The following is a 27,073-nucleotide window of genomic DNA, read 5'->3' as shown; positions in this document are numbered from 1 at the left end:
ATGCATTGAATTGAATGGCTCTGTCAAGCTTTGTTGCGGTTCCCTTTGGAATCCTGTGTTTCGAGGAGTCCAACGGAAGCCCTGAATTAATGTTCAGCGGAGAGCACCATATGTGTGTGAACCTAGCCTAACATTTTCCCTGATATCTGCATATGGGGCACTAAGAGTAGTACTGTACTGTTACCAACTGTAGCGTCGGTGTCCTTGCAAGCTTTCTCCCTCCCCCGGCAGGGACACCGACTCACACCGGCGCGACGCCCATCCTACGCCTACTCCTCCTTCCTCTGCTGTCTGAAATCTGCGCACGGCTCGCAGATCTCCGAGCACTGTGGTTAGGGAGTGTGCGCTCCCTGCCTCTTAAAGGGACAGCGCGCACCATCCTAAAGTGTCCTCAGCCAATAGCTGGGAGACATTTATTATTTAAGGCACTTCCACCTGTTGAGAGGTGCCTGAGCAAAGTGTTATGTCAGTAGTCTGCACGCTTGCAAGTTCCCTTTACCCACCAGTCAGTTTACCTGTCCTGTACCTGTCCGCCCGTACTAACCAAGCTTTCCTGTATTCCAGCTGTGCCCGCCAGCAGTTGTCTGCCTGCATATCAGCCGTGCCAGCCAGCACCTACCTGCCTGTATATCAGCCATGCCTGCCAACACCTGTCTGCCTGTACATCAGTCATGCCTGCCAGCTCCTGCCTGCTTGCATATCAGCCATGCCCGCCAGCACCTGCTTGTATACCAGCCGTGTCTGCCAGTACTTACCTGTCTGTATATCAGCCGTGCCTACCAGTACCTGCCTGCCTGTATACCAGCCGTGTCTGCCAGTACCTACCTGTCTGTATATCAGCCGTGCCTAAAAGAACCTGCCTGCCTGTATACCAGCTGTGTCTGCCTGTACCTGCCTGCCTGCATATCAGCCGTGCCTACCATTACCAACCTGCCTGTATACCAGATGTGTCTGCCAGTATTTGCATGCCTGTGTATCAGTCATGCCAGTCAGTATACCTGTCGTTCATGCTCGCACCCACCATGCCTGCCTGTAAATCTGCCATACCTGCCTTTACAGTTTCCTGCCCCTTTGGCGGGCAGATGGCGTGCAACTGAGTTCTGTCCTGGAGTAGCACCTGGCGTCCGTTTGGAGCCAAGTCTAACTCCACAATCATGGGCTAAGTGAAGAGTCGGGTGTTCACTTAGTCACGCCTCTCCATGCAATCCTCAGCCGGTTACACCATCCAACAGCAGGTCCATTAATAATGAAAAATACAGCAGCAGCCGACTCAGCTTTAGGGTACCAACAGGATGGAGAGTTGTGCAGGTTGAGAATAGATAGAGACGCTGCTGTAAATGTGAAAAGCCAAATATGTCTCTGTTGTAAACTCAGCAGAAGAGCTGGAAGAAGTTTTCATGATGGTTTGGGTCAGATAGAAAAGACATGAAAATTGAAGAACTCCATCAAAAAGAACATCAGCTGTAAGTTAATATCTATAACTGCGCTGTTATTTTTTTAATATATTTTGCAGGACTGTTAGTGTTTGGTGGTAATACCACTCTTGGTTTTTGTATAGTGATTTTTTTTCAGTAACAGCATTGTCATTTGCTGAGGTTCCCCTTTACCTACTATGATTGGGGTGCACCACTGTAGTTGCAAACATCGTTACCTAGGTTAGGACTCACTCAGATGTGTTTTCCCCTCCCCATTCCTCCATACTGAACTCCTAGCCTGTGCTCTGACCTTTGCTACCTATAGCTACATCACTGGGTAACATTACACTGTGCATGCTATCAAAACTTTCTATAAAAAGTCGTACCCATCCATTGGCAAAAAAAATCCAATATCAACTGTTCTCAATCTTTTTCTGATATGTGTCTACCACTATAATGAATGAAATTCCAACTTAGTCATTCATAAAAGATTTTGTCACTGAGCACCATTATGAGTTACATTTTATATCATGTTACCTGACAGCATGTTATCATTCTTTATTGAAGGAAACTTCAAAGTCATTTCATGCTTGTGCCTGTGAATCATCAGGTGATCCTCAGTGGGGAATCGCTGTAACACAGAAAACATACATGTGTAATAAATCCTTGGTAAAGGGTATCGATACAACACAAACTGAGCTGTCAAAGTAACAGGATCCATTAAAGACATCAAGGGTATGAATAAGTAACTAGACATTACTTGCAATGAGAGTTCACTCACATGACAATACTTTAAGAGATCTTGTCACCTCTCCTGGTGTGTCTTTTTCAGTAAATACCTGTATACTCCATCTCATTTCTAATAACTCTGCTTCATACTTTTCTGCTGTTATCTCTCCTAGAAATTTTTGAACAAATTGACATCTGGGTGTTACCATTCCCTGTGTCAATGGGGTGTATCCATATTGTGTCAACATTACTTGAATAATGTCAGACTGTATGTGGAAACCCCCCAACTAGTAACAACCAGTTGTCAATGTATCCATACATTTGCAAGAAAGACGCAAAAAACAACACAGTTTTAGGAAAAGAGAAGACATAGAGATGAGTGAATCGATTCGATGCAAATTGAATTCATGTTGAGTTTTAAGTAATTCACAGGTCTAGGAAAATTTGACTAATTTGTTATCCAATTCTCTTGAATCACCAAAACAATGCTCTCTGCCATTTTACATGTTGCAGAAGATTGCATCAGGCACAAAAAGCTGACATGAACGTGGGCACACAGGCTTCCCCATAAAGCCTTGCAGCTATCCTATCACATGGCATAGTGCAGTCAATGAATAGGAACTATCATAGCCTGTAAAAGAGCCAGGCAGGGAATGCCACAGCTATTTTAGGTTGGTTCAGGATAGTGAGAGGACATCAGAGCTTAATGTTAAGCAGTACAGATAGGAGGAGAAAGCCCTAAAACATGAGACAAGTAGACAAATTGTTATGTCTGTGTCTGAATCCTCTTTAAGGGCCTCAGCTACTTCTGCAAGGCGACGCCACGCTTGCACTGCCAACGTTGTTGGGGGATGTAGGTGCAGTTCTGTTTTACATTCATTTGGCTGGGACATGTGGTCCCTGCCAGACAGGGAATCTATTTTTATGCCAAGTTCACATGTCACAGTAATTATCTGTTTGTAATTGATCCAGTAAAAAAAAAACTGGAACAGTTTCAAACTTATGAAAAGCTGATGCACTTTAAAACTGATCCGTTCACATTGACTTCAATGGTTTAACAAATAAATCCAGCAGCAATCAGTTTTTTACCTCTAAAAGAGCTTCATCATAGTATAATGGTCTCAAAATTTTGGATCAATTCAAAGTGATGGGGAATCATGCGCAAGACCTGGCCCAATTGGTCAAAGATCTTGTATAGTGGGTTCAGCATCATGAAACCACCCAAGTCAAAGCGAAAACCATCACAGCACTTCCCTTGACAATTCTCAAACCCAAGGTGAAGCTACCTTTTCAGGTGACCGTAAAAATTTTTCACTTTTAGGGAAAGTTGTCGCCTATACTACAGGCACTGTCAAAACTGTATTTATCTGATTCTGAGAGCCAGTGTGTGGGACTCATTATTTCCCTATTGGAAGATGATCCCCAAGCGTTGTACTTCTCCCTACCTTCTGGTCCTTTATGATGAACCTGACCATATATCGTTAGCAGAAAGTAAAATAGCATCAGTTAAACTCTACTGAGTTTTGACACTGGTCCATGGACTCTCAATGAAATGATGAGGCCCTTTGCTATCACTTCCCTACTGGACTTTCTGAGCAAATCAGGGACACTGTAGTATAGTTTCCTCCTCCTAATTCCCTTGATTCAGCCATGTCCTTGGGATTCTGTCTTCATAGGCGGTTGCATGAACAGAGGCATGAGGGTGATATTGTACCTAGGAATCCTGAGAGTCAGCACATTTGTATTCTTTATCTGTGAATTTGTCAAAAGCTTTGCCCAGTTGTTTACCTGAAATATTTAGATTTTTTTCTGATGTCTTTTCTGTGTCTGAATCTGAAAAACTACCCCCACATAGGATATATGATTGGTATCAAACTACTGTCTTTAGTAGCTCACATATGTAAACCTCTAATTAAAAACATTACCTTTGTTAATCAATTATGAATTAAAATAGGACTAATGACATAAAAGACACACACTTGACAATACTAAAAAATGCATAGGTGGTGTAGATAATCCTGTATCCTTAAATTTACCCTATTAGATATCCTTTTCTAAAAACCTGCCTACACAACGGAGGTTGACACCCTGATAAAGCGACAATGGCTCCCCCGCTCCTAAGTGGCTCTCCTTTATGCCCTCATCAGTGCTAGCATAAATAATTAAACTGTTGTAGCCACAAGCAACAAACATTGTCTCATAATATAGCCAGAGGTCTGCGCTACCAAATATACCAACAAAGCAGTAGGAGACAAAGTGGGTTTAAATCAGAAAGGGGGAAGGAGAATCAAGCCAGGTATGTTACTGTGCAAATTGTATAGAAAGTATAGCTGGAAAGTACTAACTGCACCCTAATTTCGGACCTCTGCCTAACAGTGGAGGTTGGCACCCTATACAGGTGAAAAAGGTGCCCCTGCTCCATGGCGGATGTCCCTGGGATGCCCTACACTGCCCTAAGGAGGTACAGGTATTCAATATATGAAGATTAAACACACAACAAGTGATGTAACCAGACTAGATATGTTCTTAGTTGCAGATAAATTCATATAGTAGTGTCATTTTATATATAAAACATGATATTGTGGCGCCCCTGAGGGTTCAGTAGCCACAGGAGTACTGCACCTCAGATAGAGGTGTGGTATCTCCTCTCCCAGGTAAGGATGGAGCATCACCCAGGACCCCACTTCACCACTCATCACTACACCACTCCTGTCCTGTAGGGGGTCTAAATGCACCAGGGTGCTGCCCCGGCCCGGGATGGAGGAGATGGGGGGGAACCAAAGATAGGGGGAACCAAGTAGTGGGTGAGGGTGGAGGAAACACTTACAGGAAACACATACAGAATCATATATAATTCACGGCCATCTTAAGTTCAAGTTCTTTGATTGTGGTCTTCTGTCAGGGTCCAGCAAGAGTCTGCAGCTGGCTGAAGATTCACAGTCCTCGTTCTCTGGCCTTGAGACGAGGAGCGGGTCAAAGTTAACCAGTGTCTTTACCCGGTCAGGGTCCTGTCCTAAGAAGGCCTTGGAGGGGAGCAGAGGAGATAGGCTCCACAGGCAAAAGGATCCCAGGGGGATACGGACGGAGCTGAGTCGCCACCTGTATTCTTCACTCTGGCTTAGCCAGAGGGATTCCTGCTGCAAGAGGGGTGACCGGCCCCCAATATCTGACTGTGTACTTCACGTCACTGTTGGAAAAGCCCAGCGGCTTAGTGGATCCTAGGAAGGAACACAAGTGGGAGGAGAAAGGAAGGAGAGGAACACACCAGCGGGGTCTTGACAGGTGCTCCTGATCTACCTGGGAAATGTTGAGCCCCCTACCCGGTGGCCGCAGTACTCCGTGTGTAGCAGAGAGAAGCTTTGCGGCTGAAAGTTCATCTAAAGTGAGTAAAGACCCAGATGACTTCATTCACTGCCTCCGCTTGTTTATTCCTACGCCGCACTGCACCCACCAGTCCTCCACACTACTCATCCATCACTGCCCTGAGGCCTACTCCGCCTGTGGGGAGTAGTACCAACCGAGCTGCCAGATCACCAGCCTCAGAGGACTGTAGCAGCGCTGGCGGCCTTCACCAGAAACCACAGGTGGCGTAGTCGAGCAACCACTCATACAAAAGACCATTTTTTTTATGTGACAGCCCTGGGCACGGAACGGGTCAAGGCCACGACTGCATCACCTCCCCACGACATCTGCAAGACCCGGCTCCGAGTATCCCCCATCGCTCAGGGAGGGCGTCACAATATCAAAGTATAAAATTGGTTTGGGTAGAGAAATGGTACTTATCCAGACATGTCTAGAGTCATCTGCCTCAATGCATTTCACCTGTGGGCTCATCAGGAGGCCCGATAGTTAGATTCTAAATCATGATGTCCAGCTTTACCGTATTCCCAAGAATAAAATATATTGGGGCTGATTCATCAAGACCAATGTAGTGCAAGCTCACGCTACGCAAGTCTTGACAGAGTACACGGTCTCATCCATGTGGAGTGCGCTTTCATGCACTGCACCAGAAATGCTTCTCCAATCAGGACTGAAGTAGCATAAAAAATGGCATAATTTTTCATGAATCGGACAGATGAGCAGCAGGCATGGACACGCCTCATCCCACAACAGCTCTTCTCAAGCTTCACCCATTTTGGCCGAGCTGAAACTATGTAGTGTGGAAATGCCAAAAGTAGCAACATTTTTGCGCAACACTGGGCTGTGCAAAATTTTTTAACGTTTTTCTCCACTATTAAGGCGTAAACACTTTGATGAATCAGTTACATAATCTTTCTGGTACAAAACTTCAGGCCATGAAAGATATATATCAGACAGTCTGCAAAAAGGGATCATCAGAACTTCCATGCCATCATTAGATGCAGGTTTCTTTTTTGCTTGTTGAAAAAATATGGTGGTATAAGACTGTGTATTGACTACTGAGAACTTAACAAAATCACTGTAAATAATTAGTATCCTGTGCCACTCATCCTTGAGTGCTATAACCAATTGTTGGGAGTCCGTTTGTTCACCATGCTTGATCTCAGGGGGACTAATAATTTGATCTATATTAGAGAAGGAGATGAGTTGAAGAGAGCATTTAATACACCTGAGGGACAATCCAAGTATCTTGTGATGCCTTTTGGGCTAAGTAACGCTCCAGCTGTTTTCAAAATGTTGTTAATGAAATATTCAGATAGAAGTGGTCAATATGCGGTTGTCCATCTGTATGACATTTTGGTTTATTCACCTTATATTGAGACACCCATCCAGTATGTATGCACTTTACTCCAAATACACAGAGACATTGTTTTTATTTGCTAAACTTGAAAAGTGTGTTTTTCTAGTTCAGGAAGTAAAAGTCCTGGGTATATCTTGTCCACTAAAGGTTTTTGAATGGAATCCTCAAAGTCTAAGGTATTAAGAATTGCGTACAATCCAAATTTCTGAAAGCTTTGCAGCACTTTCTTGGTTTTTCATTTTACTAACATAAATTTATTAAAACATTTTTCCAAGATGGCCAAACCGCTGACTGACTTAACTAGGAGGGGTGCGGATGTGGCTGACTGAGAACCTGAGGCAGTTCATACCTTTATGGAGTTAAAGGAATGTTTCTCATCAGACCCTGTATTAGTTCTTTCTGATTTAGAACATCTTGTTGTAGTGGAGGGTGATGCCTCAGAGGCTGAAGTTGGAGCGGTATTATCACAAGATGCATTGTCTGTCACTCAGTTCTGACCGTTCGTGTGCCTTCTATTCAAATTTTCACATGCCGAGAGGAATTATGATATCAGTCATGCTGAAATGTTGACTGTCAAGTGAGTCTTTGAGCAATGGCACCACGTCCTGAAACTAAACCCTAGGAAAGTTAGGTGGGCTTTATTCTTTTACAGGTTTGATTTTGTGGTGAAATTTAGACCAGATACTAAAAAAGGTCAAAGCTGATGAACTCTCACAAACTTTCTGTCCTTCTCAAACCTCTCTGAACAAGTTTCCATTCTACCTGATGGTTTAATTGTGTCTTTTGTTTCATTAGCTCTTGTTGAGTAAATCCACAGAACTCAAGATTTAGCCCCTGGCAAAACTCTTACCCAAAAATTATTTGTTCCTTCTCAGTTTCTTCTGTGGGTAGTTCAAGAATCCCATGATTCAGAACTTGCATGTCATCTTGGAACTAACAATACTATCTAACGGTTATTCATGATTTTTTTCATGGCCAACCATAGTTCAGGACTGTAGGGAATATTTGATTACGGTATTTGTGAAATATGTGTCTCAACCAAAACACCCCAAAATTGTAATTTGGGTGTTGGTTGACAGACACAGGGACTAAGTGACACTGTTTGTGGAATCTAAGATACTTACCTTTCAAACGTTGTTTAAGTTATTCATCAAACACATTGTATGTCTGCATTTTATTTTGGAAAATATTGTTTTCGACCAGGAAACTCAGTTCATATCCAAATTCTGAAAGATTAATATTGAATTGTCCTTTTCATCTGCATACCAACAAGAAAATGCTAATCAGGCACTCGAACAATATTTTCGGTGTTATCCAACTGATCATCAGTCTAACTAGGTGGAACTTTTCTGTTTAGCTAAGTTTGCAATTACTAATCAATATAAAGAGTCCATTATAACTTTGTTCTTCTTGAATCTTGGGTGTCATCTTTGCTTCAGCTCTTTTTTGTCTTTCGAGATGGACAATCCAGAGCCTGATAAATCCGTGTATAGGTTGAAGCCTATCTGGTTTAATGTCAGAGAGAACTTGAGCAAGGCACATGGTACATAGATCTCTTCTGTTAATAAGAGATGCATGCGTGGGTTTAGCTTTGCTGTTAGGGACAAGATGTGGTTTTCCACTAAAATATCAAATGTATGGTTCCTTCTGTGAAGCTTTTGATCTTTGGGCAGAACCACTTTCAAATTTAACTCTCAGCAGCTACTTCTAGCTTCCAGTCATTGTTTGTTACAATCCTTGTCTGTTCCTTTGTCTAGTCCTTGTATCCTGCATCTCAAGGTATTAAGTTCACCTTGGCTCATCTTTTTGCTCACCCAACTGCCTTACGTTTCTGTCCTTGAGTTTGACCTCCTGCTAAAAATCTGGTTTGACAACCCTTCTTTGTGATAGCACATTCCAATGGGCAGCAGCCACTTCGTGGACGTAACCAGCGTAAGTCCAGTTCCCTGTACAGGAGTTAACGGGTGAAAGCCAGGACTCCCTTGGACCTGCTAAATGGAGTGGCTTGTAGAAAGCCTGCTCATGGAAACCCTACAAAGCACTGCCAGGCTACGATGAACAGAGCAAAATTACACAAATACTTAAGACAGTAATGTGTTGCACAAGTGCAGCAATGAAGAACATAAATTTAGCAGTTTGTGAATAATTCAGAAATGCAAATCAGGTAGCAAATCTCATGCTAGATGGTTCTCTGTCAACTGCAACTGGGCACTATCGCTTGTGGAACATTCTGTCTCCACTACATTTGAGCAATGTAACTAATGCTCCCTGTAATGTCAAAGAGGATATTCAGTGTGCCAGGTGATTTTGCATTCCCAATCAGACCGGATCGTCCACTGGAAGTGTGGAAAATCTCAAATTTGTCAACATGAATCAGGCATGAATCCATGCCAAGGCCTCTTCTGCCATAAGGCAAGATGAGCAACTCTCCTCTGGTACCGATCAAAAGGTGTCTCACAGGGGCTGGCAATTTGCTGCTCCCTGAGGTCCGTGCCTAAAAACTCAGCCTCAATAACAATGAAGCAGCAGTTTGGGATGTTTGAAATGAGCTCAGGACCTGAGCAGGCCAGGGTGTGGAACAGGCTCAGGAGCTAAGCCAGCTCCACATGTGCTAGAGACCTGCTATGTTACATAGCCAGAATATGTCACTAGCAGCAACGCTCAAAGCTGAGCTCTGATCATTGTTGTTAACCATTTAAATATTGCTGACAATCCCTAACGGCATCAATTAATAAGAGCGGTCACTGGTGTGTGCACGCACCTGCTCCCATAGACCACCTGATAAGCAAACCTGAGTTACCGATGGGTTGTGATGGCAGCTGGGGACCTGCTAAAGAATTAATTTAGCTCTCCTGTAAAGTTTAGCCACTGGCTAGGTGTCATAATAGAAGACCGTGATTTGTTCTATATATTCCATAAAAAGATTAGACCTTTTGCCTAATCTTTTTATGGAATGTACACTAATGAAACTAATGAACGTTCTCTGCGGTATTGACTCTCCCAAGTGCTCCTGTGCATTGTGTTTCCAGTGATTGCTGGCTGATAGGAAGGCGAGCTGAATAATTTTCTCTCCCTGTTTATGATGTGGTATTGCATAATAAAGAACAAGTGATCAGACCAGGTTATAGTCCCACAGGAGGATTAAAAAAATAGAATAAAAAATGAAAAATTTTTAAAACAAAAATAAAAAAATATATATCTAAAAATTCAAATCACTTGACTTTTTCTTTATTAAAAAAACAAGAAATTAAAGTCAATAAAAGTTCAGTCTATCAAAATATAAAACAAATTAACCTGTATGGTAAATGCAGTAGAGAGAAAAAAATCGAAATAACAAAATGACGTTTTTGGTCATGTTACTTCCCTAAAAAAATGCAATGAAAAGCTATTAAAACTTTATATGTTCTCCAAATTGATATTAATAAAAGCAGCAGTTAACCATGGAAAAAAAAAAAAACCCTCACTCAGCTCTATCATCAGAAAAACAAAAAAAACATTAGAGGTCTTTTAAAATGGTGACAAACCAAAATGTTTTTTTTACAAAGTTCTGGATATTTTTTTTCATTCCATAAATAGAAAAAAAATCTTTGCAAGTTTGGCGTTACTGTAATGATACTGACATAAAGAATCATGGGTCCAAATTATTTTTACAATCATAAGAATGACGTGAAAACAAAACCCAAAACCATTGGCAGAATTGTGTTTATTCACTGCAGGTTTATATTGTACTACGTGGAAGAGCGCCATATCAATTTTCATCTGCAGCTGGAAAGCTACAAGTGGCCCTGATTGGTATCTCTGCCTGTCCATCATGCTATATCTAAACTGTGATATGGTTGCTTTCAGTGCAGGCCCTACAAAGCCAGACATCTTCTTGCCAGTCCTTTCATATTCTATTCTGTGCAGTTGCTGCCACTGCCACAGGCAACAGACAGCCACACATCTCCTGCTTGTCTAATATGTTCTATAGCTATACTGTACTGCTGCTGGCATGGCTAACAATCATATTCTTTGCCGTGCTGTTGCTGTTACTTTTACAGGTGCTGCCAATAGACAGCCACACATCTCCTGCTTTCCATTGTGTTCCATATTTAGTCTGTATAGCTACTGGAAACCCTACTCTGTACAGTATAAATGAACCTGACAATGTTGCTAAAAAAAGGTTAATTTTTGCTTATCTTTTTAAGAAGCAATTGTTTCTTCCCTGCTCCCATAAAAAAAAAAACTGAATGTTAAACGCCATTGCTTCTTCATTTTCCAAACAGAATACCTGCTGCTGATCCCATAATAGGAATCATTTTAGGACAGCTTGTTAACAAGTCATTGCGTCTTCTCTTTCCAAACAGCAAACCCAGGAACAGGATAATTTTTGGAAGGTGTGTTAAAAAGCTAGAACTTCTTCATTTAAGAAACCTGCTGTTACTCCCCAAAGAATACTTTTTGGACCAAAACTTTCCAAAAAAGTATGCCACCTATACTTAAATACCAGCACGGCAATCATCTGCCGCCTAAAAGGTATAACTTTTAAAACATCTTTACATTTTAAAAAGCATAAAAAGTCTGTCAGTGCTGTGTGTTATTTAACAAGCTGTTGATTACCACTGGTTATCATCTGTTTAAGTGACGCCTCTACTCGAAAGCCCCTTTTTACCCTGGGAGATGGGGGACTCGGAGTCGGGTCCTTTGATGGAGAGTTGGGGTGCAGCCGTGGCCCGGACCCGCTCCGTGCCCAGGGCCGTCACAATTAAAAAAGGATGGTACGAGCTTATCCAGGTTGAGTGGCTGATTTCGACTACGCCACCTGTGGCACCTGGTGAAGGCCACCAGCGCCGCTGCAGTCCGCTGAGGCATGGTGGTATGGCGGCCATCGTTGTTACTACTCCCCACAGGCGGAGCAAGGCCTCAGGGCAGAGAGACAGGAGGACAGGGGTAGTAGTCTAGAAAGTCTGCATAGTGCAGTGTGGCGCAGAATAAAGAGTCCCTAGGCCATAGGGGTGAACTTCCAAGGCTTTACTCACATAAGAGATGGCAGAAGGAAGGCGACTCACTGCTCCTCGTGGAGTTCTGCGGTCACCAGGGTCGGGGATCCGACAACCTCCGAGTAAGTCCAGTGTTCGATCAGGACCCCGCACCAGAGTGTTCCTAAACTACAGACCGAGTCCTGTCCTGTCTGTGTGTGTAAATAGGCGGGGTCTCCCTCTGAACTCCTCTCAGAAAAAGGGCACGGGTGGCAGCTCCACTCCTTCCGTTAACCGGTGGGATCCTCAGGGCCTACCGGGATTTCCCGACCAGGACGTGGAGTAGCAAGGTCGGGTGTCGGGGGCCGGTACCCCTCTTGCAGCCGGACTCCCTCTGAATATATCAGGTTGGCGAGGACAGGTGGCGTACACCGCTCCGTCAGCATCCTCCCTGGGATCCATTTGCGGTGGAGCTACACTCTAAAGCTCCGGGCCTTCTTGGTCATGGTCCCTGACCGGGCTGAGACACACATTATCTGCAGCCTGCCCCTCGACCCAAGGCCAAGGTACGAGGGCTGTGTCTCCATCCGATGCAGGCCCACACAGGATCCGCGTCCAGGGTAGGAGGTCACAGTAGCACAGTCAAAGATCCATCAAAAGACATCAAAAGGACCAAGGGACAAAAGACCAAAGACCAAGATGGCTGTGTATTAAATATGAATTATTAAGTGTCACTAAAATGTGAGTCCTCCACCCTCACCCACTAAATGGTTCCCCTAACTCTTGGTTCCCCAGTCTCCCGATTCCAGTAGGGGTAGCACCTAGTGCATTCTAGCCCCCTCTGGTGGAGAAGTGTGGTGTTGGATGTGGAGGTTGGGTCCTGACCATCACACTGTTCTTACCTCAGAGGAGGAACACTACACTCCACTACAGAAGTGCAGCATCCCTGTGGAGGTCGAACCCTCAGGGTCGCCACATTTACCCAAAGCCGTATATGTTGAGGTCATGCACTGGAAAGATTCTCCGAGGCTTTTCCAAATACACTTCTTTTGAAAGAAACACAGTAAAATCAGGTCGGCACATGACCATAAATATTAAAATAGCATACATGTGGTCACATGATCACCCACTCAAGCAGTGAATACAGGGGAATTGTGATAGTGTGCGCATTGCACACTTTCACTGTTCGGAAGTCTGCAGTCAAAAAGAGTGACTTCAGACTTTTTATTATTTCAGACCAGAAAACTCTTTTAAAAATGTTATCTAGCAAAGCTAACCCTTATCATATCCCCAAAATAGGAGGTTACCCACTTAGAACTATGCTCTATGAGCCACTGTATAATTATGACTCCAGTTCTGGTCGACTTGAGTAGTCCATGTTATTCTTCCTAGAAATTTATGAGCAAATTAACAACGGTCACCAGTTAAATATCTATTTCCTTAGCAAACTAAGTTGATTGAGGTGAAAAATACTGATGTGGTAATATGAAAGGTGGTGATGACTGTGGCAAGGAGACTTAAGGAACCAGGCAAAAGACCCATAGTATGTGCCCTAAGTGCCTGATGCTGGCAGCACCCATGAGGATATGTATAGGTAAAAAAGACTATAATCATTCCATCAGGATGCTTTCTGATAGCTTACACTAAGAGGACACTGTGATTAGCTTACTCTTCTTTCACTAAACAGAATGCGTGCCCATTCAGCTGATCCAAGCCTGTATGTGTATGTGCTTTTTGGGAGAGAAATTACAGTTTGGTTGACAACTCTTTTAATGCATATGACCAGCTAACAACTTTGAAATTTACTCAAAATGAGGGAGACTCATTGAATATAATAGGTGACCAATGGATATCTGTAGCGAAGAGATCTCCATAAAAACTGAGTGTTGATCACAAGTTCTTCCACCGCTCATCAGTAATAAAAAAGTTCTCAATTATTAGGATGTTGATGATCTATACTAGAAATAGGTCTTCAATATCAGATGAGTGGAGGTCCAACATCTGGCATCCCCACTGATCAGCTGTTACCATCTCTAGAAGTGGACAAATGAAGGCAATGGAGAACACCACCACACTGTCATATATGTATAGGAGCTGATCTGCAGTACCCAACACCAGCCTCTAAACAGTGTGCTGTTGCTGTTCCGCCAGTACACTGCTTATATTCGGATGGCTTCCAGTGCTGATAACAGCTGATTTGTAGTGGTGCCGGGTGCCAGATTCACACAATCTATAACTGATGATCTACTGTAAGACTGGGTCAGACGGCCACCAATTGTTTCATCGGAGAGAATTGGGCCAAATATGCAAATGATGCTCTGATCAAATTCTGATCAGAGTTTGCTCACAGTGTTCACAGAGTGTGATCCGATTCTCTCGAATGTGGGAATCGGAGCACACTAAGAGGAGATGGAGAACAAAATTTCTCCATCTTCTCCATTGTGTCAGTGCATAGAAATTGGAGTCCAGTCCAATGATTTCCACACACTCATTGACTTGCATGGCTGAGTGCAATCCAATATTAGGATCAAACTCAGACATGCTGCGATATTTTCCTCGGCCCGCCTAGGTCCAAGTCAAAAAATTGGACATATGTGCAGTCCCATAGAATAACATTGGTATGAGTGTGATCAAATGTTTTGTTGGAACGCACTGGGACGGAAATTACGGTGGTGTGAGCGAGCCCTAAGGATAAGTCATCAATACCATAGAAGTGGAAAACAGCTTTAAGTTACTCAGAAGGATTTACAATCTGCATAAATCCCATAAATATACTTATCTTGTCAAATGCTGCATATTCATAAAAACATACTTTTAAATAATGTACATCCCTTATACAGGACACCTGCCAAAACTAAATCTAAAAATGATTCTTATGACGTTACCAACTAACACAGAATCATAAAAAATAAATAAACAGTATTGGCATCTAGAATAGGTTCCTGTGCATAAATCTGCCACATCTGCTTAGAGTAATTGTTTTGAATAGTGTTTATGCAATGCTAATCCCTTCTCCTGATGACCACAACAAATCATCCAGAGAAGAGGACATGCAAATACTCTGCAGTTCTGTGAGGTCACTATTGATTGGAAAACAATAGGCAAGAGCAGTCACTCAGCAGCACAATGGTCAATAGAAAGACAAGATATTTTCAGCTTCTCAAGTTAAACTGTGCATAGACAGAGACTGGAAGATGAATTTAAAGGGAACTGGTCATGTACAAAAATGCTATTAACCTGCAGATACAGGGTTAATCTGCAGGTTAATAGCGTTCAAAAGCTGCTTGGCGCCCACACTGAGAGAAATTAACTTTATTCCTCTCGGTAGCCTCGGTCTTTAAATCATTTCAGTCATAGGGGTGCGGCGGGTGTGGCTTTCGACACTGCTCAGTACATAAAGCAAGCTGTCAGTCAGTGCCGGGGCATGATTACAGCCGCCACTCACTATGCACTGAGCCATGACTAAAGTTGCCCCGGCCGCACCCCTATGACTGAAAGCCTGAGGCTGCCAGGAGGAATAAAATTTCTTCCCAGCAGCAGGGCTCTCAGTGCAGGCGCTGGAATAGCTTTAGAATGGTATTCACCTGCAGATTAATTCTATATCTGCAAGTTATTAGTGTTTTTTTTTACATAACATGTTCCCTGTGGAGCTGCAGGTAAGATATTACTTAAGTATTATTAAAAGGCATCATCCACCTTTGGGGACTTTTTTTCCTACTTAAAGGGAACCTGTCATGTCGTATCTACTACCTACACTGCCCCCATTGCTTTGTTAGTGATGCAATATGCATCACTAACAAGCTTTTTTCATTAAAATTTGTAGTGTTATAATGATTCTATAACATTTTATTACTCATATCCTACCTGCTCGTTTCAGTCATAGGGGTGTGATCCTCATATTCAGTCAGGGGCGGGTGCCGCATACAGTCACTGCTGGTGCCCCCCACGTATTTAGAATTTTCTCCCGGCGAGCGCTGATATTTGTAACTGTGCTATATTCTTTTTGATGCACAGTAACAGTGCGCTCCCTCACCGACTTTGATGAGAAGTAATGAGCCAGCAAGAGAGTGCACTATCAGTGCGCATTGTAAGGAGGTAACCTGGTGAGCAGAAAAAGCAGAGACCAGCCACGCTTCCAAAAGTGACGTTTCTTTTAGGGTAGGGACAGAGGCTGCGGCAGTGACTGAATCCTCGGCCCCTGATTGACAATTTACTTGAGTATCCTAGTATGCACTAGGGATTCTCAAACAAAATGTCATCAAACAGGAAGTTGGTAAAAAAAAATAAAGAAGTTAGATACAGTAGAGAGGGAACTGTAGGGGATTTTTAATTATAGTATATAAGAAAAGCAATTAGATTATTACATTAAATAGACAAATATTTAGAATTAAATTAGTGTTTGTTTTGGATCACATACACATCCTTTAAGTATTAAAAAAAGAAAAAAAAAAACAAAACAAATAATTACTGCAGTTGTAGATGTATAGTATATGTACTGTAGCCAGTAATGTGTCCAACTCTAACCACTGTATATTGGGTCAGTCCCTGACCTCTCTGTCAATTTGACAATTATTAATTTTCTCTTTTTAACTCTGGCATTGGCTCCACAAGACATTTGAAAGTGTCCAGAATTAACATTTTCAGTGATTTGTGCTACAGTAGCTCTTATGTGAGATTGGGCCAGATAGGCTAGCTTTAACTACTGGCACGTATCAGTAAGTATTGGGCACCTGTGATTGCTGGTTAACCAATTGCCCTTTCTTGGTCCACTTTTGTTAGATATCAAGCACTGCATACTGAGAATATAAAATATTCTTACAAAATGTGGCTCTGGTCAAAGTCGCTTAATCTGGAAAGTGAGTGGACGACACAGCTCAGAGCTTAGCCATGGAAATAGGGAGTGAAAGCCATAAAACAGTGAAAAACTTCTAAATATTCTGTGAGAAAACAAAGCAGTGAAGAACAATTACCATCTTTTTAACAATAGCCACATATGCTAACTCTTCACCACCTTGGGATTTTCCGTTTTTGTTTTCTCCTCCCCTTAGTCCCAGAGCCATAACTTTTTTAATTTTCCATCAATATGGGCAAGTCAGGGCTTGTTTTTTGTGGAACGAGTTGTACTTTTGAACGACATCATTGATTTTTACAATATCGGGTACTGGGAAATGGGAAAAAAATCCAAGTGTGGTGAAATTGCAAAAGAAGTGCAATTCCACAATTGTTTTTTTTTTGCTTACCATGTTCATTAAATACTAAAACTGACCTGCCATTATGATCCTCCAGGTCATTATGAGTTTGCAGATACCAAACATGTATAGGTTCTTTTTATTTAAGTGGTGAAAGAAAAAAATACAAAGTTTGTACAAAAAAAGAACACGCCATTTTCTGAGCCCCGCAGTGTCTCCATTTTTCGGGATCTGGGGCTGGGTGAGGGCTTATTTTTTGCAGCTGAGCTGATGCTTTTATTGATACCATTTTGTTCACCAATTATTGCATTTTACTCCAATGTTGCGACGACCAAAAAAACGTAATTCTGGCGTTTTGATTTTTTTTTTGCTCGTTACATTGTTTACCAATCAAATTAATTCTTTTTACATTTTGATAGATCAGACGATTCTGAATGCAGCGATTACCAAATATGTGTAGTTTTGATTTTTTTATTGTTTTATTTTGAAGGGGGGTGAACTTTTATATATATTTTTTTAAAATTAATATTTTGAAAAACATTTTTTTAAAACTTTTTACTTGCTTCAATAATCCCCTTAGGAGATTTGAAGCTGCAATCTTCTGAACACTTGTGCTACACATAGCAGGACTTCAGCTCTGCTGTATGTAGCAGAAATGATCATCTGCTATGAACGCCGGCCACTGGGCGGCGCTGATAGCAGATAAGCAATTACAAGCATAGTGGTATCCTGCAGGCCCCCTGTTGGCATGCCAATCCCCCTACAATCATGTGACAGGGGCACCAATGGGCGTGGTTTGTGATACACTTGTGATTGTGATTACGGTGCAATCATGTTAAATGCCACTGTCAGAGATTGATAGCGGCATTTAACATGTTAACAGCTGTGCGTGGATCGCAATTTCACATGCGGCTGTTAGGGGCACATGACAGCTGATCAGATCCGCTGTGATGTGCCTGAATAGATGCGGGCTCAGCACCGGAGCCCGCATCAAAGGGAGGGACACAACCTATGACGTATCTATACATTATAGGTCGTAAAGAGGTTAAGGTTCTTTTATTAGTATTAAGTCTATGAGTTTAAGAGCTTGAAAAGGGAGACCTCAATGTGTTTTCCATGTCTTTTCAGGGCCATTGGAGTAATTGTGATCTGCAGAGAATCAGATCACTGTGAATCAATTTTTTGAGAATGTTTGATAAAGCTGGCAAAGCAGAATTTCAAAAGATTCCCTCCTCTGTACACTTCACTTGTCACTGGTTTTGATATAATAACTTGCTCTTGATTACAGATACAGTGACCTTTGCAATAAAGAAAGCCTTTTGTAGATTACAATACAAAGCATTCTTGTAAGACAATCTTACCTGTGAGCAGCCAGGAGCATTGCACATAAAGGACCGGTCCTGCTCCAAGTTCATCTCTTATTCTTCATATATCTAGAATGAGAAATGGTGATAATTAGATACTCAGAAATCTTCTCACTTCACCAGTATCAGTTTATCATTTCAATATTATGAAGTAAATATTATTATTACAATAGCATATGCAATTTAATTTAAAAAAAACACAACTTACTTGCTTAAATTGCTATTTTTTTATGATTCATCTGTACAAATATTTTGTGAGGATTACCATATTTTTTTATTTATCTTACATTATTACCCTTCCAAATATCATCTGAATTTTTTAGGCATTTGTGATTTAAGACATGAATCAAACTCGTCAATGCAAGATAATAGGTCTGTGAAAAAAAAACGGATAGCGCTCAAATGCCATGTTTGTGTTATCTGAGTGCAAACGGTTTTTACTGTTTAATTGGTAACTTGAATTTTTTATGCATATGAGAAAAACAGATACTGCAGTACACTGTTGGTAAAAAAAAGACAAAAGCAACAATAATGGATGAATTTAAGATCCAGCACCCGATGAGAAATGGTCCATTTTTTATTGTATGCTGAATATTTTGTGGTGGATTTTTAAATTAATCTGCTTCAGAAACCACATTAAAAAACACTTCAAATACTCTTTGAATACTCTTCCTATTGATTTCAATGGGAAATGCATATTGTTGTTCAAACAATAAATTTTTACAAAACAGAAAAACTGTTTTGGAAAAACAGAAATGACTAGTCACTTTTTTAATGTGAATGTCTCATTGAATCCACTCTAAACTTGATAGTTTCAAATGAAAGGGCTGCAATAAATATGCATGGAAAAATAATGCTTCAAAAACCTCTTCAGAACCCGTAAAAACAAATAATAAAAGACAAAAACTGAATATACCCCAATAATGTAGTATTTATTTATATCCTGCAAAGCAGCTACTGTATTTGTTAATTATGACTTTCTTAGGCTGGGTTAACATATGACAATTGTTTCCACCCAGAAACAAAAAGTGATCGCTCACAGATATTAGTCATTGCTTTAAAGGGGTTGTCTGGTCTAAAAGGAAAAGTCTACAGTCACTCTGTGTTTCTGCAGACTTTTGAATCCACCCAGTGCATGCAGAACAGGAAGGGCTCGCTTCCACTTGCTATTAAATTGGACAAATGCAATCCAATTAAAAATCACATTGCATTCATACGAATTTAATCCTATGCTTGTGTTCTCAATGACTTTTCTTCTGTTATCCAATCGAATTGCGATAGGACAGGAAAAAAATGCATCAAACTGCAATTGAATTTGGATCGCACGCACCCACATAAGTCTATGGGTGCATGTGAAACATCGCACTGCACTCGGATATCACCCGAGTGGAATGCGATTCCCACCGACGCCAGCAACAAAGGAGATGGAGAAATTAATTTCTCCGTCTCCTCTGCAGCTGTGCTGCCATTCTCTCATTTGAGAGGATCAGAGTGCATTGCAGTGACACTCGGCTCACACTCACAGCAGAGCTCGAGCCGAGGGTCGTTAGCATATTGCATCGGATGTGGTTCGCTAGTGTGACTCCGGCCAAACAGCGGTAATGTACGAGATATGCATATTCCAGAGCAGAACCCATCTAGTGGGCACGGCTTCGCTCTATACAAGTTTCAAAGAAGCTCTCAATGGAAGAGAAACAGACCATCATAAAAGAAGAAATCCATCATAGAGAGCAGAAATGTTAGGAGTGGTCAAATCAACAGTTTGGTACATCTTGCAAAAAAAATGGCGGAGCTTGGGAACTCAATAGGCCTGGACGTCCATGGAAGACAACAGTGATGAATGATCGCAGAATCCTTTCCATGGTGTAGAAAAAATCCTTCCCAACATCCACTCAAGTGAAGAACATTTTCCTGGAAGTCAGTGTTTCATTACCTAAGTCTACCATAAAGAGAAGACTTCATGAGAGCAAAAACAGAGAGATCACCACAAGGTGCAAACCATTAATCAGCCTTAAAAATAGAAAATCCAGATTAGACTTTGCAAAAAAAAACATAAAAAAGCCACCCAGTTCTGGAAAAGCATTCTTTGATGAAACTAAGATTAACCTGTACCAGAATGATGGGAAGAAGAAAGTATGGAAAAGGCTTGGAACAGCTCATGATCCAAAGCACAGCACATCCTCTGTAAAACATGGTGGAGGCAATGTGATGGCATGGACATGCATGGCTTCCTATGGCACTAGGTCACTAGTGTTTGTTGATGATGTGACTGAAGACAGAAGCAATTGGATGAATTCTGAAGTGTACAGGGCGATACAGGGCTATACTCTCTGCTCAGATTCAACCAAATGCAGCAAGGTGGACTGGACAGCATTTCACAATACAGATGGACAATGACCCAAAACATACTGTGAAAGCAATCCAAAGAAGTGGAATAGTCTGCAGTGTCCGAGTCAATCACCAGATCTCAACCCCATCGAGCATGCATTTCACATGCTTAAAGGAAACCTGTCACGTGAAAAATGCAATTAACCTGCAGATATAGGGTTAATCTGCAGGTTAATAGCATTAATAATGGCACCGGCACTTAGACCCCTGCTGCATTACAGTCAGTACACAATGAATAGAGCTGTGCCGTTCAGGGTCCGTTCACTTTTTTTCTACCAACCAGGGTTATAAACAGCTTATTGGTGGGGTTCCAGGTGTTGGACTCCTATCAATCTTATATTGATGGCCCCCTGTATCCTAAATATGTCATCAATATCATAAGTAACTCATCAATTCAATACCCTTGAAAGGGTTACTTTACATTCAAATAACTTTTAAAAATAAGGTGACCTGTGTGGGTGCTTAAGGAATAACACAACAGTATACTATATCTAATCATTTTAAGATTTGAATACTGCATTTATACCAGGTTTCCCCTCTACAGACTCTTAAGCATAATTTTCTGATCCTTCTGAGCTGGTGGAGACTAACAGCTATGATCTCTCAGATACACTACACAGCACACATGGATGGATTCCTGCTCTTCTTTCTTACCACATAGATAGAAGCAGCAGCATTGAATATTACACAGCAGGGCTGATTTGTGTAACTGTGAATCCAGCTACAGTTTGAGGAAAAAGACTTGTTCAAAAGCTCAGCACAATCTTTTTGTGTCTCCTGCTCTCTGTATTCTCACTCTGCTTCTCAATCCTCCTCCCCCCTCCCCTCTCCATACAGTATAATAGGAGGTGTAACCCGGCACATCACTATGCGGGCAGCAAGACAGAGTTGAACTGTTTGTTTCAGAGTGAATGGTGAGCTCAGGAGGCAAAGGAAGAAGCGTCTCATAAGTGGAGAAAGAAACAGAATTCTCTGATAACATAATTACAAACTGTCTTATATTCACTTGTATTATTGGTTGAAACTTTGTTGAAAACACAGTTCCCATTTAACTATTTTAATGGAATTTAACTAGAATTTTAATTTAGTCTATGAAGCTGGCAGACTCTTGTCTGACTGATGTCAGGGGATAAATGAATTGCACAGGTTGGCAGCTATTCATATCCTTACACCTTCATAGAACTAACATTTGTGTTCAATGTGCAGCTATTAGGTGACTTTCATGCAACTTTTAAGCCTCCTCACATTCATACTTACGTCACTTGAAAGGCTTGTAAAGAAAACGCTTGTAAAGAAAAATGCTGGAAATTCATTACATTTTTTGAAAATGACAAAACAAAATAAGAGGGAGAAGCCCAATGAGGCATTTCTTACATTGTAATATGCATTTTTTTGGTGGTTTTGAAATTCCATCGTGAACGTTATGGTAAGAAAAAAAAAAAACAGAAAAGTACGCCATAACCATCTCTATTTGAATGTATTTGGCTTTCTCTGGCAATCGCATAGGTATGAAGAATGAAGCGGGAGTTGTGCATTACTGCTCCTTTCTAATGGGGATAAAAGTGCCTAGTTCTGGCGATTGGTACGGGTCCCAACAGTTGGACAGGCGTACTTGTACGACTTTTTTATTTTTTTTATTTTTCCACAATGCTCTACAAAATTTAAATGACAAAGTCAGATGGATTCAACTAACACTGATTTTAATGGTCGTTCATCTAGCTCAGGTGTGGGGAACTTTTTTATTTACCAAGGGCCATTTGGATATTTATACCATCATTCACGGGTCGTAGAAATTTACCAACTTAACAATTATCCTGCTATATTTGGTCAAACATTTAAATAACGAACCCTTCAAAGTTATGGCTAGAACTGCTTCTCTATATTGAGGCTGTGATGTTAAGTGGTATTGATAATGTTGCTACACACAACTGCTTTTCCAGGTTTGTGTCGGTCGATCTTGACACCAGTCAATTTTTTGTGATAAGTTTTGAAAAGAACTGATCTCTGTACTAAGCTGTTCCGAATAAAGCTGCATATTACACTGCATGTCTCCTCAAAATGGGAAATTCATCACTGCTCACATAACATTTATAGAACTCAAGCAGTGGGAGGTCTGCCGAATACATCACATTGGAGACACCAGAGACTGCTGTATACATTACACAGGAGACACTCAGACTGCCGTTTATACATTGCATAGGATACACTGAGACTGCTGTATATACATCACATGGGATACACTGAGACTGCTGTATACACATCATATAGGAGACACTGAGACTGCTGTATATACATTACATAAAGAGACTGAGACTGCTGTATATTACACATAGGATACAATGAGACTGCTGACTATACAACATATAGGAAACACTGAGGCCTCTGTATATATATATCACATAAGGTACTTTGAGACTGCTGGATATATATATAGTATTGCAAAGGAAAAACTGAGACTCTGCTGTAAACATCACATAAGACACAGAGACTGCTGTGTACATCACACAGGAGACACCGACATTGCTGTATTCATCATATAGGATACACTGAGACTGCTGTAAATACATCACACAGGATACACTGAGACTGCTGTAAATACATCATACAGGATACACTGAGACTGCTGTATATACATCATATAGGATACACTGAGACTGCCATACACATAACGTAGGATACACTGAGACTGCTGTATACATCACATAGGATATGCTGGACTCTTCTGTATATACATGACATGGGATACAGTGAAACTGCTGTATATACATCATATAGGATACACTGAGATTCACGCTACCTGCCAGTTGATTCAATCAGATTTCTGTTGCTTTTTTAGTTATGCTTTAGCCCTACTCTTAGCACCACTGGAATTTTAAGCATCAGGATGTTGAAAAATGTATTCACTCACAGCAAGCTAGAATAGTACTAGATAAATACAATAATAACAACATATCCATATCCAGAATTAGATGGTATAAGAGCTAAGCCATTCTGTACAGATAACATTTTAGTAAAGTATATGGGAAAATGGGACCATGCAGTTGAGTAAATTAACAAATAAATAGGACATGGTAGAAGGGATGGGAATGCAGAAAACTTTCAAGAGGCACCAGAAACAAGCCAACAATGATGAAATTGCATTAAATAGCTGATTGAGCGTTAAGTGGGACAATCCTGAAACCCATACTATATAGAACAGCACAAAGATCTTTTTCAGTTGATGTAGTACAAGTGTAAGATATCATGTAGCTCGCCAGCCTGACCTACAACATTTGACTTTAGCGAGCTTTTAAATGAAACACTTTTCCAGTTTAATTGAAACACTGTTTACTTTCTGATATACTTGTGTGTTTTTATTGCTTACCATTGTAGGATCTCTGCTTATTGTCAGTGAATGGGAATGACTTGTTAAAGGGGTTGTCTCATTATATTAAATGAGCAAAATTGCAAAGTGCTTGTAAAGTGCTTGTAAAAGCATGCAACTTTGCAAATTACTTGTGATTAAAAATCTTCTTCGCTCTCAAGAACAGATGGATTTTTAATTGTATTGTTTATTGCTCATTTCCTAAGTTGCCAGTGACTTCTGCTGTCTATCAGCATTAGCCAGTCTCCTAGGCAAGGAGAGCAGCGCTTAAAAGCTTTCCAAAAGAGCTTGTAAGCACTGTTATGAAGCTAATCAGATTGCTGGATATGCTGCAGAGGTAAAGCTGTCTTTATTATTATTATTGTTTGCAACATCAGAGATCTCACTATCAATCAAGAGAGCACCATCCGCCTGGCAAGCAGGAATTCAAGAGGCAGGTGTGCGCTTGTTCTAGAAAATGAACAAAAACCCTTTAAAAGGAACCTGTCAGGTCCCCATGGGCCTCCCAATACAATCATGCCCTTGATTTACCATCATGTATTGCCCTCACTCACATATGTAAATTATCTTTCACTAGCCTGACAAGTTGTTCCTTTTCTAGAACAGTCCAGCTTCACAGTTGTTAAGTGCACCCATCTTGGCATAATTGACACTCAACACACTGCCCACCACAAAATGTCTTCAGATATTGCAATTGTGCATTTACGCAACTTCTTTCCTTCCTGTACAGCTGCAATGTAGTGAAGTCTCCTCGGCTTCATCGGCTTCACTGTGCCTATCCATGGAGGAAAGAAGTTGCTTGAATGCACTTGTTTGCAATTGCTGAAGACATTCTGTGGGCAGTATGGAGAGAGTAAATTATGCTCAACCAAACTCTTCTAGTAAAGAAACATCTCATCGAAATAGACAAAGATAATTTGCATATGTGAATGAGAGCAATAAAAGCTATTTTTGGAATCTACAATTGTCCAAAATGTCTTGTGTGCTGAAGAATTAAAGGGAGCCTGCCATGTGAAAAAACTCACTCACCGGCACTCACTCACACTGCACCGGCCATGCCCTTGTGACTGAAAGCCAGAGGGTGCCAGCAAGAATAAAGTTTATTTCCTCCCTGCAGCAGGGATCTCAGGACACAGGCTGCTATTAACCTGCAGTTTAACCCCATATCTGCAGGCTAATAGCATTTTTTTCACATAACAGGTTCCCTTTAAGATATTCCTTCAATGGAACAAATGGATCCAAGTCAACTCTTGAAAAAGGAGCCCCAGAGCATTATATGTCATTCACCAAAATTTACAGTTGGCACAATATAGTCAGGCAGGTAATATTCTCCTAGCATCAGCCAAACCCAGATCCATCCATCAGACTCTCAGATAGAGAAGCCTACTTAACAAATGGTTAGCGAAGTGCTTGATTTTGGCTAGGTGCTTAATGTTATGAGTAGAGCAGACAAAGGAAAATTGGCACACCATTTCAGTTGTTCCACTTGTCACATATTATGTATAGGACTTCCAACTAGCCCATTGGCTGCGCAGGCAAAAGCTATTCCATAGAAAAAAATAGCTGGAGATTTCGTAAAAATTTCTTCATAACAGTGAACGCGTTTCGAAGGTGTTTGGTCTTAGTCGTAACATGACCAAGTAGGTTGAAATGGTTCAACAGTTATACTTGCTGTCCTGCCTTGTTTTTATTTTAATGGACTTTCAAATAAAATAAAGAAATTTTAATGGAGTTTCCAGCTATTTTTCTTATGTATTTGATTTTGTACGCCTTTGGCAATGGGTCTAAATACAATACCTAAATTAAATGATCAGTAGGTGTTTTCCCAATACTAATATATACTATATGGAAATAATTATTGGGAGACACCTATTAATCATTTAATTCAGGTTTTACATTCATACCCATTGCCAAAGGCATATAAAATCAAGTCCATAGAAAAAAATAGCTGGAACTCCGCTATAATTTCTTCATTTTATTAGAAAATCCATTAAAATAAAAGCAAGGCTGGATAGAAAGTATAACTTGTGATGCATTTCGACCTGCTTGGTCATGTTATGACTAAAACTGAACAGGTCGAAACACAAACAGTTATGAAGAAATTTTAAAGGAGTTTCAAACTATTTTTTTCTATGGACTTGATTTTAAAGGGGTATTCCCATCTCCAAGATATCATTCCACTATGCACCAGGTGTAGTAATAATAATATTAACAAATCCCTCCAATTAAAAATGTAGTATAGTTATTCTGATTCTTTATGTTGTTTACCCCATGTGCAGGACATTGCAGTAGCTTAGGTATCCATGGTTAAGACCACTTGTATAGTGACAGTTAGGTAGTTACTGGTCGCAACCATGGATACCTAAGCTACTGCAATGCCCTGCACGTGGGATAATCGACATAGAGAATCAGGAGAACTATACTACATTTCTAATTGGAGGGATTTGCTCAGAATTTTACTGGTCTATAATCCATCAGATAACGACCCACCGTTCACAATAATTGTGTAATGTGAATGGTTGAGTGACTGGACAATGTGCCCAAATACACTAATTTATCGTGCATTAAATTGTCGTTCAACCTTTGAAAATTGTGTAATGTAAAAGGAAATTGTTCAGCAATTTGACTGAAAAAAGGAGTGGAAATTCAAATCCAAAATAGGTATCACAGTGCTCAATGCTCGATGTTATGATCATTATTCAACCATTTCATTCGTGATTCTCGACTTGTATAAACACTTGTCTGACATCATTTGCTCGTCGTGAGTTATGATCGCATCATTCATCGTTTAAACGATCATCTCCTCATGTAAACCAACCAAAAGTGATCTCCCCCAGCATTAACTACCGTCTATACCCGGTCATAGAAAATATCCCCAACCGTTTTTTTAGGCTTAGCAGTCACTATGAAACATGGGACCCTGTTAAGAAAGTGCCCTGTGCGGAG

The 27,073-nt window shown here is 41.0% G+C and overlaps 1 protein-coding gene across 3 annotated transcripts in view; it reads right to left on the bottom strand.

Annotated features, from left to right (window-relative positions):
* The window catches only part of CREB5 (cAMP responsive element binding protein 5), a 613,433-nt gene that overhangs the window by 475,093 nt on the left and 111,267 nt on the right, over window positions 1–27,073 (bottom strand). For all 3 annotated transcript variants that reach the window (XM_073677914.1, XM_073677916.1, XM_073677917.1), the window contains exons 2-3: window positions 18,373–18,444; window positions 1,953–2,046 (exon numbers count right to left, since the gene is read on the bottom strand). In XM_073677914.1, the coding sequence (XP_073534015.1) occupies window positions 1,953–2,046; window positions 18,373–18,426 (148 nt within the window). In that variant the 5' untranslated portion in view covers window positions 18,427–18,444. The remainder of the gene's footprint in view (window positions 1–1,952; window positions 2,047–18,372; window positions 18,445–27,073) is intronic.

Source organism: Phyllobates terribilis, unplaced genomic scaffold, assembly GCF_046119375.1.
Source record: "Phyllobates terribilis strain yellow unplaced genomic scaffold, ASM4611937v1 Scaffold_4__5_contigs__length_816908805, whole genome shotgun sequence".
NCBI lineage: Eukaryota > Metazoa > Chordata > Amphibia > Anura > Dendrobatidae > Phyllobates > Phyllobates terribilis.
This window is presented reverse-complemented; position numbering and strand designations above follow the sequence as displayed.